Source organism: Oryx dammah, unplaced genomic scaffold, assembly GCF_014754425.2.
Source record: "Oryx dammah isolate SB20612 unplaced genomic scaffold, SCBI_Odam_1.1 HiC_scaffold_4, whole genome shotgun sequence".
In the NCBI taxonomy this organism is placed as follows: Eukaryota; Metazoa; Chordata; class Mammalia; order Artiodactyla; family Bovidae; genus Oryx; species Oryx dammah.
The window spans coordinates 53,694,645-53,714,594 of record NW_024070188.1 but is presented as its reverse complement, the minus strand read 5'-3'; the positions used below and the strand labels follow the sequence as shown (position 1 = coordinate 53,714,594).

The 19,950-nt window shown below is 36.9% G+C and overlaps 1 protein-coding gene across 5 annotated transcripts in view; it reads left to right on the top strand.

Moving 5' to 3' along the window:
* The window catches only part of PTPRK (protein tyrosine phosphatase receptor type K), a 598,135-nt gene that overhangs the window by 299,263 nt on the left and 278,922 nt on the right, over nucleotides 1–19,950 (top strand). For all 5 annotated transcript variants that reach the window (XM_040238871.1, XM_040238869.1, XM_040238870.1 and 2 more), the window contains exons 4-5: nucleotides 14,234–14,315; nucleotides 16,818–16,933. In XM_040238871.1, the coding sequence (XP_040094805.1) occupies nucleotides 14,234–14,315; nucleotides 16,818–16,933 (198 nt within the window). The remainder of the gene's footprint in view (nucleotides 1–14,233; nucleotides 14,316–16,817; nucleotides 16,934–19,950) is intronic.

The following is a 19,950-nucleotide window of genomic DNA, read 5'->3' as shown; positions in this document are numbered from 1 at the left end:
TGGGAGAATATCAATCACCTCAGATATGCAGATGACACCACCCTTATGGCAGAAAGTGAAGAGGAACTAAAAAGCCTCTTGACAAGAGTGAAAGAGGAGAGTGAAAAAGTTGGCTTAAAGCTCAACATTCAGAAAACGAAGATCACGGCATCTGGTCCCATCACTTCATGGGAAATAGATGGGGAAACAGTGGAAACAGTGTCAGACTTTATTTTGGGGGGCTCCAAAATCACTGCAGATGGTGACTGCAGCCATGAAATTAAAAGACGCTTACTCCTTGGAAGAAAAGTTATGACCAACCTAGATAGCATATCAAAAGCAGAGACATTACTTTGCCAACAAAGGTCCGTCTAGTCAAGGCTATGGTTTTTCCTGTGGTCATGTATGGATGTGAGAGTTGGACTGTGAAGAAAGCTGAGCGGCAAAGAATTGATGCTTTTGAACTGTGGTGTTGGAGAAGACTCTTGAGAGTCCCTTGGACTGCAAGGAGATCCAACCAGTCCATTCTGAAGGAGATCGGTCCTGGGTGTTCTTTGAAAGGAATGATGCTGAAGCTGAAACTCTAATACTTTGGCCACCTCATGCGAAGAGTTGACTCATTGGAAAAGACTTTGATGCTGGGAGGGATTGGGGACAGGAGGAGAAGGGGATGACAGAGGATGAGATGGCTGGATGGCATCACTGACTAGATGGGTATGAGTCTGAGTGAACTCCGGGAGTTGGTGATGGACAGGGAGGCCTGGCGTGCTGCAATTCATGTTGTCCCAAAGAGTCAGACACGACTGAGCGACTGAACTGAACTGAGGATTTCTTCTAAAGATTTCCACTAATATCTTAAATTATATAATTGATAGGTATATCTGTATTCTTTAATCTTTGGAGTCAAAGATATCACTGTTCTTGCCCATTTAAATGTAAAATAAAATGGGAAAAAGATTCAGAGTTATTTATCCCTACATTCAACTAAGTACACAGATTTGTTGACACTAATTGTATAAAAATGTCTCTCTAGCCTGATCTGAACCTATTCTTTCAAGAGGAAATGGTAACATATAGTACTATTGAAATTACTTAATTCGTAAGCCAATATGATGAAAATAAAGAGTTTTCTTTTTACATGTGGTCTTAACAAAATAATTACTTATTAATGTTTGCATCTGTGATGTGAGGGCTCAAATTTAGCATCCAGTTGAACTTTGCCTTGATGTACACTGATCTGTTATATTACCTGTGGAATGGCATTTAATTACGTGGTTCACTTAAAGCTTGCTTTTCTCTTTCATATAAGTGCATAACATTGCCAGATTTTGTATGTTAATTTTGTATATATTTTTTAATGTGATAGTGCACATAGGCTGCTCTGCTCATTTTAACTTTCTTAATTGGGTTCCATGAGTATAGATTAGAGTTCTTGATAATCAGTTAAGTTTGGTGAGAAACAGACTTACTGTGTTAGTTTTAAAGCACTTTATTTTCAGATATAGTTGTGCAAGTGAAGTGATCTGCTATGTGTGAGATTGGACTGTTGGTGCTAAAATTTAAAAGGTTCTGCCTGTGGATTGTAAGAAGACAAATGGCACATCTCTAGAAGCAAGGAAAAATAGTACTGTAATTCAGTGTCATGTTGATAGAAATAGCAACCTTAACCAGTCATCTTTTATTTTTGGCTCCGACAACTAACCATAAAATATAACCCAGATGGTGGAGCTATGATAGTAAAGATACAGAGATGACATTTTGCTGATGAATTTGCTACCCTTTGCTTCTCCACTTTCAATTTTATACTAAATCTTTTATGATATAACTTGCTTGCTTATGTATTTAAGGACAGACCCATAGGATTAAAAATGTGATCAATGGCATTTTTAGATCTTGGATTATTTCAGTTAATTTTGTTTAATTTCCCTCCTCACATCATTTTTTTTTTTTTACTTTTTCTCTCTTTTGCTAAATTCTTACTCTAACATAAATGAGGCTGTGCCATGAACAAGAGGGTCCTATTTCAATTTATTTCTGAATACATATTTCAAGACATATTATAGTATTATGCCTAGTCTGTCTGCTTATTTTGGAACTGGGGATTCTAAAGAATGAAGGGAGTTGGACACATTATACTGTGGTTTCTAGTCTCAGGTGGCTTTACCATAGAGGACCCCAAACTGAGATGAAAGGGTTTTAGGTAAGGGTAGCTTAGTGATGCTGGTGTAGTATTGTTCAAAAAAATTTTTTTTTTTTTGCATTAGAGATTAGGAATGGGTAAGTAGTGGGTGTGTTGCTGTGGTGCTAAAGAGTTTAGAGTTACTTCATCATTGGCAGCATCCATGCCACTTGAAGTTTACCTTGTCGCCTGGTTTCTGAAAGGCTGGGGTGTTAAAACAGTGCCTGTATTGAATCAGTCCCTGGAGCAGCACAGGAAAGGAAGGAAAGGGTGAATATTTATGGAGAATCTTCTAAATACATATAATCTCTTTGTTTTTTAAATATAAATTTATTTATTTTAATTGGAGGCTAATTACTTTACAATATTGTATTTGTTTTGCAGTGGAAGCGTGCTGGGCCCATATAATCTCTTTGAATCCTCACAGTGACCCCTTGAGGTCAGCACAGGCTTTGATTTGAGGTCTGTGACTCTGAGTTCAGGCTCTGCCTGACACTAGTGTCCCCTTATCTCTGTGGTGTGTGTGTTTTCGTTATCATAAGAGACATATCAAAACCTTATTGAGAAAGCAATATATGCCTTCCTCCTCCCCAAATGCATCTTAATAATATAGAGAATATGCAGATAACAGGAAAATTCCCCTTGCATTTATTTTGTAAATATTATTTATTCTTGATTCAAGTTTTAAGTATATCTATTTTCAGAGATGGAATTTTTCTGGGTGTCTCTTAACTACATTATGGAGTAATGTGTTTTTTTATGCATATGAATCTACATCAATATCTATTCCAATTAAAAAGACTAGTGACAGTTTCTTACAAGTATATGTTTAAGGAATGATAATTAATTGAAATAACTAATGGACTATTATTATGAGCTTAAACATTCTGGCTTGAGCTCTAAAAATTATTCTTACTAGGTCCTTTACTTAGATCTTTGAGATACTTTTGGTGATTATGTTAGACATAAGCCAGATCCTTGGGCTAATTTGAAACATAGGAATGTACTTTGCTTGCATATTCATTTTAGTGTGGAGACTTCTCAGACAGCCTTCTTTGGCCTTTTATTTTGTAGAGTCTTCTGTGGAGTAAAATCTTTTAGGTTTTATTTTCTCTTTTTGATCTGTGGTCCTGGAGCTTTACTATTGCTTGGACACTGGCATGTGGTTTGATTGATGTCCTATTGTTTATCAGGCAAATACAATACCACCCTGGAAAGGGTTGCATTTGGATGGATGTTGTAGTTTTTTTGATGCAAGTGCAGTCTTATTATACCTACTGTTGTTTTCCATGTTAGATAATGTAGCAGTTCCTCTCATCACTTAGGCAATTTAAATCCCAGGGTTTTTTGGTAACATTGAGTTTTATTCAAGAATACTTGGCTGCACTATACACAGAATTTGCATTCAAAAATCTACTTAAGTCACATATTATTATAATTGTGTGTGGATGGATAGAGTTTTGTGCATGCGCCTTTACGTGTGTGAGTGTGTGTGTCTGTGTGTGTTTCTGTTGCATGATTGACCTTGTAACTATACAAAAACCCTGCATGTATTCAGGTAATAGTGTAGGTTTTAGGATCTCTGGAACTCTCATTACTCTCTTTAGAAAACGAATTCCTAATGTTCAGTCTTGACAAGACTGGTCCTCCTGAGAAACAGGCCATATTTAATATCAGGACATCTTAAGGAAAATAACTGACTGATTTTGAGTTTTTGCATACCTTTAAGTCGTGAAGGTGCTAAGGATAGCTAAAATATGAAATGTGAAAGGGTTTTAGATGCAGAATCAATTGCAAAAGAATTGAACATGACTTAGCGACTAAACAATGTATGTCTTTGGTGCCTTCCATATTTAGTAGGCATTATATTAGAATCCTCTAATTACTCTCTCAAGCAGCTTTAAAGCCAAAGAATATACCAGTATATCTTTTGCTTAAATATTTTATCTAGGTACCTTTTGCAGTTGTAGGTGTTTATCTTTTTCAGGAATTAAATAAACAAGTAAGCAACCAAAGTCAAGGAATGTTAAGAATGCATTTGTTTCAGAAAGCCTACAGGCCTTTACTGAAGACATTTTCACGTTAGACTCTTAGAAGCCAACTATTACATGACTCAATAGGCACGCCAGCCTGGCCTGCAGGGGTCTAACAGGGTGAAACTCCTAATTCTATGATACTTTCAGCGAAACTTTATTGAGAGCAGAACCCCAGATTGACAGTGCCTGTGAAAACAGCTATTGTGGGTGACTGCTCTTGTACACTAGACTTCTGTTATCACCTGCCAGTTACATGCATATTAATTTTTAAGTATGAACAGAAATAGAATATTTTTATATTTGAAAAGAAACTGGATTCTATATTTTGAAGTTTCTACATAGTTATTTGGTTTATTCGGTATAAGGTCTTCTGGGGCCTGTAAGCAGAAATTTATTCCTCACAGCATTATTTAACTATTCAAGGGAAGAAATTATGTTTTCATGGTTTCTAAATTAGCTTGGGAAAATTATCTGGAACTTTCTCAAGGGAGAATCATTTTATTATGTCAACAAAATTTTATGAGTTAGGTAAAACTGAATTAAATACTCCATAATTCCCCTGAAGGCAAAACTTATTAACTAGAATAATCTAATACATGGTTGTTTTCTGTAACATGTTGGAACTTTTTCCAAGTCCCAGTTGTCAACAGGATTCTTGTGTTTCACTGATGCTGTGGGGAATAACCAAGTCACTGCCCTCAATGAGCTTATATTTTAGTAGTGAAGATTTATTGAAAATAAATCTTGAAAATTTATTTAGACAATTAATTATGTTATAATAATCATGCTCTGTTGTAGTTCTACACTTAGGATGTGACTGTGCTCCGTCACTTCAGTCATGTCCGTCTCTTTGCGACCCTAAGGACTGTAGCCCACCAGATTCATCTGTCCATGGGATTCTTATGCAAGAATACTGGAGTGGGTTGCCATGCCGTCCTCCAGGGAGTCTCCCAGACCCAGAGATCGAACCCAAGTCTTGTGCATCTCCCACATTGCAGATGTGTTCTTTACCCACTGAGCCACCTTGGAAGCCTACACTGAGGACACATCTTCCCAAAGAGCCTCTAAAAGGGCAGATATTAATACCCTGCAGCTTAGAATCAGGTCAGTGGGTAGGAATCACCGCTGTCCCTTTGAATTCTTTTCTTTCAACCATGACATCATCCTGAGTGAAGTCACTGTCTTCTGTCCATCCTGAACTTTAGTACTGGGGTCAGACTTGCTTTCTTGACTTCCAGGGCCCACCATTGTCCTGATGGCTTCAGGATCATTGAGGGAAGCCCCTTCGTAGTTCCTTCATCCCTTCATCTATAAAAATCATCTTCCATATTTTACCCATCTGCGAAAATCACTTACCTTGTTTTAATCTGCTGCTCATTAAACACATCTTGTAGTATCTCACAAGTGTTCTGACTTTACATGTAAGCATCTCACTTTCTGACCATAACATAAATTCATTTCTTTCTACTTGATTAATTTTACCGAGGTCATCCATCAGCCTCATGGGGAGCACTTGTCCATCAAACCTTCTATCTTTCGCTAATTCATCTACTTGCTTATTGTATCAAAACTTTATTTTTTTTTATAATCTTTTTGTCACATCTTCTATTTCCATAAACTCCTGGATTCCTTTTTTTTTTTTCTGTCTATTTTTTATGGGCTTAAGATCAAGCAAATTCTGTTTTCAGTAGACCCATGCTCCATGGTAGATCAGGATCAGTAGAAATTCTCAGTCACCAACTTCGAATGGGCCCACAATACCCCTGGATATCCTATCACATTTTCGTTTCAATTCCCTTTCTCCTCTCCTCTCCATTCTGCTCCATTTGATTGTCTCAAAACTCCAGCCGTTCCTCATACCCTCCTACTTTCCTACCCATCCCTTGTAGCTGAGAAAACCGAGACCATGCAGTAGAAACTCCCCTATCTACCGATTCTACAGATTTACTCGTGTTGCTTTTCATCCTTTCCTTCTTTCCTCATGTTATAAATAGAGTGCCTCATCTGACCTGGAATTTTGAACCTGTGCTATTCTATCTCATACTAACAGTTATTTCTCTCATGTATGCTCAGATTTATCCTATCAAGTTGAATTGTCCTCATTGACTTCTAAATAGCTAAGTGTTTTCTGTCCTAAAAATGATAATAAAAAGTTGAACACTTCCCTTGACCCCACATCTTCTTCCATCCTTGGTTAGATTTCTCCAGCTATTCAGGGTAACTACCTGTAAGAAAATTATACATATCTCCACTCCCCTGCTCTGTTCATCATTGTCCATTAGGTTTCCATTTTTGCATTTCTGTTACTTCATACAGATGGTTCTTCCTTTGATCACTCTTAATCTTAACATTACCTATAAGAAGTGATTTTGTTCCAGGTTTATTGAAATATAATTGACATGTAACATTATGTAAATTTAAGAAGTACAGTGTTTTGATTTGATACAAGGATGCATTGTGGAGTGATTACCACTACAATATTAGCTAACACCAGCATGTCACATAACTTCCATTTCTTTTTTGTGGTGGGAATGTTTAAGACATACTCTCTTCAGTTCAGTTCAGTTCAGGCGCTCAGTTGTGTCCGACTGTTTGCGACCCCATGAATCATAGCACGCCAGGCCTCCCTGTCCATCACTAACTCCTGAAGTTCACTCAGACTCACGTCCATCGAGTCAGTGATGCCATCCAGGCATCTCATCCTCTGTCGTCCCCTTCTCCTCCTGCCCCAATCCCTCCCAGCATCAAAGTCTTTTCCAGTGAGTCAACTCTTCACATGAGGTGGCCAAAGTACTTGAGTTTCAGCTTTAGCATCATTCCTTCCAAAGAAATCCCAGGGCTGATCTCCTTCAGAATGGACTGGTTGGATCTCCTTGCAGTCCGAGGGACTCTCAAGAGTCTTCTCCAACACCATAGTTCAAAAACATCAATTCTTCGGCACTCAGCTTTCTTCACAGTCCAACTCTCACATCCATACATGACCACAGGAAAAACCAAAGCCTTGACTAGATGGACCTTTGTTGGCAAAGTAATGTCTCTGCTTTTGAATATGCTATCTAGGTTGGTCATAACTTTTCTTCCAAGGAGTAAGCGTCTTTTAATTTCATGGCTGCAGTCACCATATGCAGTGATTTTGGAGCCCTAAAAAATAAAGTCTGACACTGTTTCCACTGTTTCCCCATCTATTTCCCATGAAGTGATGGGACCAGATGCCATGATCTTCATTTTCTGAGTGTTGAGCTTTAAGCCAACTTTTTCACTCTCTTAGTAACTTTCAAATATGTGGTACAGCAGTGTTAAGTATAGTCACCATGCTATACCTTACCTGCCTCCTGTATGCAGGTCAAGAAGCAACAATCAGAACCAGACATGGGACAATGGACTGGTTAAAAATTGGGAAAGGAGTACATCAAGGCTGTATGTTGTCACTCTGCTTATTTAACTTATATGAAGAGTACATCATGCGAAATGCCAGGCTGGATGAAGCACAAGCTAGAATCAAGACTGCTGGGGGAAATATCAATAACCTCAGATATGCAGATGACACCACCTTTATGGCAGAAAGCGAAGAGGAACTAAAGATCCTCTTGATGAAAGTGAAAGAGGAGAGTGAAAAAGCTGGCTTAAAACTCAACATTCAGAAAACTAAGATCATGGCATCTGGTCCTATCGCTTCATGGCAAATAGATGGGGAAACAGTGGAAACAGTGGCTGACTTTATTTTCTTGGGAAGTCACTGCAGATGGTGACTGCAACCATGAAATTTAAAGTTGCTTGTTCCTTGGAAGAGAAACTATGACCAACTTAAATAGCATATTACTAAACAGTGACATTACTTTGCCAACAAATGTCCATATAGTCAAGGCTATGGTTTTTCCATTAGTCATGTATGGATGTGAGAGTTGGACCATAAAGATGACAGTGCCAAAGAATTGATGTTTTTGAACTATGGTGTTGGAGAAGATGTACACATATACCCTCTCCGTCTTTCCTCCCCCTACCATCCCAACCTTCTAGGATATCTCAGAGCACCACGCTGAGTGCCCTGTGCTATATAGCAGGTTTCCTCTAGCAGTCTGTTTTATATATGATAGTGTATTATGTCAAACCCAGTCTCCCAGTTCATCACACCATCTCCTTGCCCCTGTGTCTACATATCTGCTCTCTACATCTGCGTTTCTATCCTTGTCCCATGGAAACGCCCTAAACGTACATCAACAGATCAATGGATAAAGAAGATGTGCTACGTGTATATAACAGAATAGTACTCAGCCATAAAAATAAATGAAACTGGGTCATTTATAGAGATGTGGATGGACCTGGAGTCTATCAAACAGGGTGAAGTAAGTCAGAAAGAAAGTGCAAGTGTTGGTCACTCAGTTGTGTCCAACTCTTGCGATCCTATGGGCTGTAGCCCACCAGCCTCCTCTGACTATAGGAGTGGGTTGCCATTCCCTTCTCCAGGAGATCTTCCCAACCCAGGGATCAAGCCTGGGTCTCCCGCATCGCAGGCAGATACTTCACCATCTGAATCACCTGCGAAGCCCAAGTCAGACAGAGAAGAGCAAAAATCATATATTAATGCATATATGTGGAATCTAGAAAAATGGTACAGTTTAACACTGTGATATATTGAAAGAAACTTAAGTTCAATTTAGGGTTAGATTTCTCTAATCCATAATACCTTGTAGCATTTCGTATATCGTTTAATCATTATATATATATCATTTAATCATTTCACATAAACCATTCAATATTCATAAGAAACTTCAATATGGACAAGGCCAGTGTTGTCGATCTGAAGCTGTGAAGACACAGTTAAATAAATTGCATGGGTTCCATGTGATAGCCAACCAACACCTAGAGCCCAGGCTCCTTACGTGGAGTTCAGCTTCCCCTTATATGCGGTATTTCTTCTGCATTAATTGTTTGCCAAAGGATAATGTCATTCTTGTTCTTTCATCTTCTCCCTTCCTTCAATTCAACTTTACTTCACTTATTTAGTTAATAATCCAAGAATGTTGCTAGAGTAGCAAAATTTTGATTAGAATCATCCCCTTCAGTATTTCAGGTAATGGAATGGAGGGGAAATAGCATGAAAAGCGGAACCCTTCCATTCTGTTCTCAGGTTGGCCTCTTGGGTGGGTTCAGGTTGACACAGGGTATGGCTTCCCTTGCTCTCTTCTCCTGGGAAGCCCTCGTTGACTACTTGACACCAAGCATTAGCTCTGACCTGAACATTAGCCCGAGCAAGTTTTGGGTAATTAAGCTATTGAGATTGGTTTTCCCTGAGTGGACAGGAGAGCCTTACAAGGTAAGGGCTCTGCTGAAGTGATAAAGCTGATTAGATCCTTAGCAATAAAGGAATCTGATCTTAGAAATTTTCTCTTGGTCTCGTTAATGAGGCAGAGACAACACTTAGCAGGGGAAATGAGGTCACTGAAAAGAGAAACATTTTTTTTTTCTTTACTAAAGAACCAATTCTTTCACTCCATTTTAAATCAAGGTCTAAATTTATTGTCCAGAATAAAGCCCAATTTAAATGAACAGATAAGAAACTTTTCCTCAGGGATGTAGTAAACATGTTTAAACTTATCACCTACATGAAGCAAAGGAAGTAAAACAATTCAAGAAAGTAAAACTAAGATAAGCCTAGAATTGGAATAATTTAATTAATGCTAATTGTAACAAAACTGAAATAATGAACTGATTATTCAGCTGCATAGTCTATTCATACCAATGTATTTTTTTCCAGAAATAATTTTCTCATTTTTTCTTTCTGTGTCTTTCCTCCTTCCCTTTCCTTAAACTCCTATCAACCATCCAAACAAATAAAGCTTCTTTTCCTGGCATAAACTTATACAATTGTCATTTATTAACAATGTTTATCATCTTACCTTTTCATTTATATAGTACTTTTATAGATGCTACTATTTAAGCCTCATGGAACTTTATAATGAAAGCTGCATTATCTCCAAATGAGCCTTGGCTCTAAAAGGTTATGTAATTTGCTCAGTGATTTGTATACAGGAAAAGTGGGTGTCAAAAACAAATTTTCTCATCCCCGAGAATGTGACCTGTACCACAATTGCTTCAAATTATACTTTATTTAAAGTTTCTGATTCTCTCTTCTGTTTCTTGCTAAGTCTGTGTTCCAATATTTAGAAAATGACATAACAGTTGTATCAAAACCTTCACAGGAAATGCAGACTGTGTATACACACACTCACACATGCACTCACATATATTTCTGTCTTTATAGATTAGCCCTTCTTTCATCATGAAGCAATTAATTGTCTTCCCACAGAAATCTCTTTGACTTCACAACTTCAGCTTATTCCAGGGAAATTAGTAGTCATAAGGTGCAGACTTGATGTAGAAGAGAATTAGCATAGGAGCCAGTTTATGGTGGGAGTGATTGAAGAGGGGGTGAACCATCCATGCAGCCTGCTGTGTCCCACTGTCATTGGCTTTGGGGTGGATATTGGTATGGTATGAGAATGGAAAGGGTGTCAAGGTCATGATACTACTGTTTAGTCAGTATAATACCTGATTAGTTTGCTATTTAAAATGACACTTTAAAAATTTAACATATTAGACTTTTAAAGGAAATTTAAAGCTTATTTAAAGGAATGTTCATTTGTGTCTCTGACTTGAGAGGAAATATAATGAAGTTGATAGATTAGAACCTGGAGGTTGGCTTGGGTTCATTCTTGGCTCTAAGACTTGTTAGTTGTTAGACTTTGGTGCAGCCACTTAACTTTTCTTTAAACTGAGGATAAAAGTAATATCTACCTCATGTGATTCTAATTAAGGTATATTATTTGTGTGTGTGCAGAGAGAGAGGTAAAGAGAGAAGAGGGAAATAAAAGTAGATGTGAACATGAATGAACATGCTCAGTTAGAATAGTCTCTTGAGTATAGTAAGTGCTCAATAAAAATTCCCCTCCATGTCAGTAATACTATGTGTGTCAAACATTACCAGAAGATTCCTAATGGCTAACTATAACTGATTCTTTTTTAGTTTTCCTTGAGCTCTGTCCTGCGTTTCATGCTTTTTGCCGTGACCTGTGCTTGCATGCTAAGTCTCTTCAGTCTTGTCCGACTCTTTGTGACACTATTGACTGTAGCCAGCCAGCCTCCCCTGTTCATGGGGTTCTCCAGGCAAGAATACTGGGGTGGGTTGAATGCCCTTCTCCTGGGAGTCTTCCTGTTCAGGGATCGAACCCACATCTCTGAAGTCTCTTGCAGTGGCAGAAGGATTCTTTCCCACTAGCGCCGCCTGGGAAACCTACATCTGTTTTATTCAGACTCTCAAATTTCTAGTTTATTGTTCTCTTATTGTGCTGTTACTGCAAGCTTCCGTTTTCACTTTCTCCCATAGAGGTCCTAAGTCTGTCCTAGAACCACAGCCTGATTCCAGAATTGACAAATATTCCCCTGAGAAACGAGAATCCTGGGATCACATTAGAGAGACCCTGTACTTCAAAATTTGTGCCCCTTTAGATGCTGTTGTCTATGCAGATATCTGATGTTTTAAAATTATGGTTTTTGTAATTTACTTGGCCTTTTTTAATCCTTTTGGTGGGCGTGTCAACCTGCCTGAACCTCCTGAGCCTTCTCTTCCTCCCTCGACTGTTAGGTCTGAACTGTACTTTGCTGACCTTACTTCTGCTGGCTGTTGTCTTGCCTTCCATTTCAGTGGTTTCTGTTTAGTTCAGTTCAGTTGCTCAGTCGTGTCCGACTCTTTGCGACCCCATGAATTGCAGCACGCCAGGCCTCCCTGTCCATCACCAACTCCCAGAGTTCACTCAGACCACCGAGTGTCCACCGAGTTGGTGATGCCATCCAGCCATCTCATTCTCAGTGCTTTACTCCTCTTTATCTTCCTATGCCATATTACTCACCTTTAACTTTCAAATCGATAGCTTACTCACTGCCAAGATGATGACTTTCAAATCTATAGCTTTATTCTAAACCTATTTCTTCACTCTGAAATATATCTGTTTAGTTATCTCCTAAGCATTTACCCCATATGTATTTTAGAATTAGTGAATCTATCATGTCTGCAATGTACTTAGTTATCTTCTTCCTCAAATCTGTACCTTTCTCTGCATCACATGTTCTAGCTAGGGATCCTGATAATGTTGGGATATGGGGTAGGCTGCCCCAATTATGTCTTAATGATATATGGATTATTTTGAATTGAAGTTACTTAGCAATGGCCAATGCAAGAGGGCTACCCTGACCGTCCTTTCCATCTCCCTGAAAGCAGAGAGTAAGTCTTTCATGTGAAAGCTGTACCCCCTGCTTCTAGGGGTAGAAAGACACCCTTAACACCGGAGGTAGAGAATTTGAAGCTGAAAAACCTGTGTGAACAAACATGTTACTTCTCTAATTTACTGCCCAAGGTCCAAACTCTGTTTAGGTTCTTCACTAATTGAGCACAAAGTTTCATTGCCCTGTCACTTCCCCGCAAATTTATTGTTGCTTTGTCTAGAAAGCATAAAAGCTCCCTGCTTTGGCCATTTCTTAGGTCCCATTTCTATGAGGTCTTCCTGTACACGATTAAAATTTGATCTTTTTCTCTTGTTAATTGGTCTTATACCCATTTTATTATTAGTCCAGACACACTAGCTCAAGAAGGGTAGAAAGGAAAATTTCCTCCTTCCTGTCAATAGACAATATAGTGCAGTACAGTCCCTAGGGACCCAAGCCAGAAATCAGAATTGTCCTATTATTTCTCTACAACTAATGAATCAATATTTTCTATTTTTTAATATTTCCTTAGCATTATTTCTTTATCTTTCCTTTTTCATCTCATCTTTGTATTTTTACTGCTACTAGAATCTTTTGGTTTCTAGTCTTTCTTTGGGGCCATCCTTCACTTTTGAAGCAAATATATTTTTAGTAGACCAATTTGATTGCATTTTTTTCCTATTTTAAACATCAATTTCCAACGTGTTTCCTAAAATATTTTGCAAAATACTTCTATGATGACCCATATATCTCCATAAATAAAGGAGCCCATCATAAAATAAAATGTTGAAACATGGCATACTAAGTCTATTTTCTCTTGAAAAGTAACAGCACACATTATTAAGGTTAAGGGAAAGTCTATTAAGTAAGTTCTATTGTTGACTATAACAAAATTCTATAACATAAGCTTATATCTGAACACTGATTTTTAAAAATATATTTATTAAAATGTTTATACATACATATATAGTATATATATATATATTTTAAAATTGATTAACCATTTACAGGATTTACTCCTAGTCTTCACTCCCGTGGTATTCAAAGTCTTCCATGCCTAATTCTCTGATTTCATCTCTTCTGTCTTAAGTTTTAGTAGCCATACAGATTACTTTCATTTGGTTTCTATTTTATGTAGTTGCTTTTACCTGGCACGCTGCTGCTGCTGCTAAGTCGCGTCAGTTGTGTCCCACTCTGTGCGACCCCATAGACGGCAGCCCACCAGGCTCTGCTGTCACTGGGATTCTCCAGGCAAGAACACTGGAGTGGGTTGCCATTTCCTTCTCCAATGCATGAAAGTGAAAAGTAAAAGTGAAGTCGCTCAGTCGTGTCTGACTCTAATGACCTCTTTCTTTGAAAATTCAGCTACTGTATTTAAAAGCTTAGATCAGTTGATATCTTAGCTGGTTAACATACTGCTTCAAGTTGATGCTCAATGTATATGAAATAAATTTAAAAAATGGAAAAAGTCAGTAAGGGAAAATTTAGGGATAATGGATTTTTTTATATCTGTCTATATATTGCCCATTCAGGAAATCAATGATATTTGCTTAAAAAATTTATTGAGGGCTGCTGACCGCAATAATTTAATTGCTCTTCAAAAAATATTTTGTTTTCCTGTACAAATTTTAAGAAATTACTCACATTATAAGACACCATTTTAATTTTTATAGGACAAAAATTAAATTTTAATTTTCTTAAGTGTTACAGCTATTCTTCCTTCACTGTGAAAATTCCTTAAAAACAATTGTTGTAAATGTTTTCTGTTTCTTCCTGACAGGTAATATTTGAAGCTGAAGTCTCAGGAGGGAGAAGTGGTTATATTGCCATTGATGACATTCAAGTCCTGAGTTATCCTTGTGGTGAGTTGTGATTAAGAATTGTATTCTTCTACCTCCTTTCAACACTTGTCTTATATTGGTAGTGACTGTTGATTGTTTATCACTTGGTCATTGCTGTCTCTTTTGTTGTTGTTATTCCTAGTTTTCTGTTCAGTTTAAAAAGATCACTGAGGTATTTCTAGAGTTTTTGAATCAAATGTTTTTCAGACTTGTGCACATGTGAAAAGATTATTTTAATTGTTCAATTAATGTTCAAAAGAAAACCACAGTCTCAAAATGGTATCACTCGTGCTAAAATTCTGTGATACCAAACCTAAATTTATACCTGTTCTAATTGCAGTTTCAGCCTCTTCCAGAAACTTAATCCTAATTGACTTGTCTTGATTTTACGGTCAAGCACCAGTCAGAATATTTGTCCTGTGATCCTTCTCTATGCCCCAGAGGAAGAAGAGGTGATCTGAATCATAAAACTCTTATTGTTCCTTTTCTTCTTCAAAGAAGAAAAATAAATAATAATTTCTTTTCTTTTTCTTAATAGAACCCTTGTCCCACCCTTCTTGTAAAAACTTTCCATTTGTATAACCCCTTGGATCTATCTTCCAGTTGATAGAAGGAATGTTGCCTCATTCATGAGAACTCCTAACAAAGCTGATTAGTTCTTCAATTTATTTAGTTGATGTTATTTTTGAGAGAGGAAAATAAAAATCAAGGGACTCACTCCATCTTTTGACTTTATTAAATTGCCTAGGAAAACAAAGAATAACAAATCAGAGTTCAGTGAAAAGAAAATAAAAAGAAGCTTTATTAACTTATGTGATCTAAGTTGAAACTTGGAGTGAAATGAAGAAAATGAATTAATTCATCTTATTCTTAATTTAGGACTAATTTTTTCATGTCATAGTAAATATCTGGCTAATTCATAATAACAAGACAATAGAAGGCATACAAAATAAGAAACAATTTATTTATGTGTCATTTGATATGTCCTTAGATGCACATTAGTTGGTCTTCAGATCAGGTAACTAAATTTGTGTTTACATCACATACCCTGAAAGACAATTATTGCATGCATTCAGTAGAGCCAGGCATAAAGCAGTTCATACTTCAGCTATATCTCCCAACAGCAGCATTTTTTAGGGCCATGAATTCTAGGTGATCTGTTCAGTAATCCTCCTGGTGGAAATTCTCTAATAATTTGTAAGCAGCATGCACAAAGGCTGCCATGCCAGAGGCCAGGGCTCATACTCCTGCTAACTGGTTGTCAAACCCTGGTGTGCATCAGAATCGCCAGCAGGATGTGGCAAAAATCATCAGTTGCCTGGCCCCTCCTCTGGTTTTCATTGTTCTCAGGAGATACTATTGCTGCTGGTCTTTCGTTCCCAAGTCATGAACACTGTTCTAGCTTGCGTTCTAATGCAAGCATTCCTTTTTTGAAGCACCTACTGAGATGAGGTCCTAGGGAAAGATGAAGCAGGCAAGAATCAAATGATTGTGGTGTATCCTAAGAAATACATGTAGTCAAATACATCTGATTTAATCTAAGAAAAAGGGGAACAAAATTATCTCACTCAAAAGTTCAAGTTGGCTTACTAAACTCTTTCAGTCCATTCATATATGAGAATCATGTTTCCATCTATTGTTCATTTACATGTCTTTTGAAAGAAGATATTAAAGAAAGAATTTCATGAGTTAACCAAATTAAAAAAAAATATTTAAATTGAGCACAATAGTAGTTTCATTGTGATATGGTCCTCCATGCTCTGTCTTTACTCACTGAGGATTAGCTTTTCCTGTTTATAGTTCTTTTCAGTTGAGAACATTCATAGCTTCACCCTTAAAAGGTAATTATAAGAGAATGCTTGTTTGGCAGTCATATAAGTCATGTATAGTTTGATTGCGGTCATTACTGTTTTGTTGGTCTAATATTTCTTTCGGGTAACTTTCTTAGGAGTATAAAGCAATAGGAAGTGGATTTAACAACAGTTAAATTAATACTCTGAGAGAAGGAAGAACAGTCCCTTGTTCTTTGAAGTACTAGAGGATTACATAGTAGTTATTGAAATTTTTAAAAAAGGGAAAGAAAGCGTTGAGCGCTTCAAGTGTGATTTAATAGTTCAGTGGCCATGTTTATGTCCAATTTTGAGCTATCATTCTATGTTTTCACTATATCTTTCTATTATGCCATGCTTTGTGCCTGTTTGATCTCTTTTGCTTGCTTTGATACGTAACTCTCATTGTCACCTGTATGCAACATGCTGCTGGGGTCCTCAAGCAGGAATTGTTGGTTGCTCATTCTGTATAGAATTGCTCTATCAATTATGGTGCAATACGCAATAGAGCTACTGAGATAAAGAGAACTGACACTGAGAGATGCAGCGGTGTCTTTCAGCACTGAGAAGACTTCCGTATGACATTAGTCTTGGCCAAAGCTTTAAAAGTATTAACAACATTATTCTGTTGGGAAAAAATAACACGGCATGTTTTCTTCATGTGAAAGAAAATAATTTTTTCTTGTCTTCACAGATAAATCTCCTCATTTCCTCCGTCTGGGGGACGTAGAGGTCAATGCAGGGCAGAATGCTACTTTTCAGTGTATTGCTACAGGGAGAGATGCTGTGCATAACAAGTTATGGCTGCAGGTAAGGCCACATTGGCAGCTGAGCTAAAGAGTACACTTGATTTTAAAAAAAAAAATCACAAATTATTTTTTCTTGTATGTGTGTGGTGGGCACAGGAGGATGGACTGTAGTGAGTATATGGGTGTGACAGGTTGTCTTTTCTGTAGGTTTAATTTAATTGGCTACAGATTAATTTCAGATCCATTTTTGGAATATGAATAACAGAGTATAATTAATAAGTGTTTGGGTTAGTTCCTTGTGAAACCTAATGATTCTCTAATGTTATATCCAAACTGTAAAAACAATTTTTCTAGATTCATTCAAAAATAGGGGGAAAAACAAAAATTTAATATTTAAAGTTTAATATTTTGAAAGCTCAGCTCACAAGAGCATATTCCTTAAGTAGGAACTGTCATACTCTGATAAATTTTTTCAAAAGCCTTTTAAGAAACCTTTGGGAATGTTTCTGGAAATATGAATTGGAAGAGAGCCAACTAAATTATTTTCAGGATTTTTTTGTGTAGGGGTTAATCACAGACCTAAGGAAAAGATGTTTGCCATGCACATATTAAATTTGCAATAAATGGTATATAGTGAATTGCAGTTTAGCATACATGTTGGGGAAATGTAAATGGTACATATAGAGGACTTTAAAAGAACCTGTGAGAAAACAGTGACTCAGAAATGTGCCCTAGCTTCAGAGAGTTATCTGTCAATCCTGGGGCAGAGATTGGTGGGAGGAGCTAAGAGCAGCTCTAAGCCTTGAGGCTGGACTCAGCACTGATGACTATTGATCTAAATATTTGAAGCTAGAATGTAAGTAATATTCTCTGAGCACCTTTATTATTGTTATTATTATTTAATTCTGTTTGCATCAGAATGAGGAAAGGGATTTAATTAGTTAGAATTTTAAATTCCTGAGAATGTCAGTAGAGACCAAAATGGAAAATCATTAGCTTACTTTCTTGAACACAGACATCAAGCTTTATTTTCTGTTACTTTTAGAGAGGTAACATTAGTATTGAGGGTCATCATTAGTGTTGAGGTAACATTAGTGTTGAGGGTTGCAGGAGGCTGGAGTAATGATTATAAGAAATGATTATTAAAATCATACCTAGTATAATGCCTGGTGTTGTACTGGGTGTTATAACTGTGTTTTTCCATTCAATTCCCACATCCACTCTAATGTTAATAACAAATGTATTTCATATAAATCTAATTATCACTTTTGTCATTTATTTGATATGTGGGCATCCTGAATATGTGTAAAGGAAATAAAGTCTCTCCTTTTTTTAACCTTGTGATTATGCTAATTTCCCCCACAGATATTGAAGTATAAAATAATTCTTCCTGTAGAGTGTACTATATAATGTGCAACCTGTTTTATTATCTAAACATCAAATCACAATCCTTCTTACTTTCTCTGTCAGCCTAAATAGTGTTAAGAATGTGTTTAGATATATTTTCTAATTATTTTTCATTTAGTTAGGAACATTCTTGGCATTTGATTTTAATTGTGATCTGTATACTCTTGTCTTGGAGAACCAGAGACTCTGGAGTCTGCCCCTGGTTTTATGCTCCAGGATTTAATGTGACATTGAAATAAAAAGGGTTTTGTATACTTCAATACTGTTGCCTTGTGGCAACAAAGAATTTGTGGCCCTCCTGGTCTGAGTGAGTTGCAGTAAAAATACTTCTCATTTATTATTTTTTAGACTGACTCATTTCATTATAGTTTTAATAAATTTTCTTGTCCTTTTTCAAATAAAGATGAAAGATAAAAATACTCTGTTTGATATCTGTTCGACTTTCTCTTTTCTCCTCTTTCTCTTTACATTTTCCAAGGTGAATTTATGTATTTCTTGTCTATTTTGACATTCCCCAATTCTTCAGCAGTTTACATACGTATTCATGAAAAAGCTTTTCTGCCTTTTTCAATAATAGACCAGTTAAATTACCTTAACTTATTCTCTCAAATCATTCTCTATATTTAAGATAAATTGAAAATTATCAATTACCTAGTTTAGGAATGTTTTCAAATAAACAAAATTGAATTGTAGAGATAAAGTTGCAGATATACACATATAACTGATATCTGTATTTGTATAGAGTAAGTGAATTAAAAAGCGGCCAATGATTTTTTAAAAAATGATCCGTCTTTTGCAAAAGTAGTAGAAACATAATAAAGGAGGAAGAAACTTGATTCCACAGTGAATCTACAACCCAACACATAGAAACAGATGTCAAGTTATTTTTGCTTGGTGTAGGAAAAGTTTTTAAGGTTGGGAGGCCGAGTTCTTAATTCTAACTCTTTAATTCTTGTTACCCAGTTAATCATGTGTGCTTAGAGAATTCATTAAACTCTTCCAGGCCTCAGTTATCTGTAAAAGGAGATGTGGACAGAGATCAAAATCACTTCCAGCTATAAGATGAAAACCAGGTCTTTCTATTATTTTTGATGGTCTGAAACATGGCCTTGATCATTTGTTTTTCTGTTGTTGTTTGAAGAAGCAATGTAAAAATTTTAAGTTATTACTTTTGTATAGGGAAAACAGTGAAAGTGAAATTGAAGTTGCTCAGTTGTGTCCGACTCTTTGTGACCCCATGGATTGTAGCCTAGGAGGCTCCTCCGTCCATGGAATTTTCCAGGCAAGAGTACTGGAGTGGGTTGCCGTTTCTCTCTCCATAGGGAAAAAAATCATACCTTAAATTAAATATCACTGTGAGAACAACTGCTGCTTAAAGTCTCTGCTGGCTGCTATGAATGTCTGAAACGATTCAGAGTGAAAGGCCTTTGCATTCTGTTGCAAATTAATGGAATAATGGAGTAGCAGTAGTATACTGCTGGTCAGGTGTGAAAAAGTCAGCCGTCAGCTTTTTGTGTCCTCCAAATCATCTGTGTTATGTAACGTGTTTGGTGCCTCAGTTGCTCAGTGTGTCTGACTCTTTGTGACCCCTAGACTGTAGCCTACCAGGTTCCTCTGTCCATGGAAATTTCCTGGCAAGAATACTGAAGTGGATTGCCATCTCCTACTTGA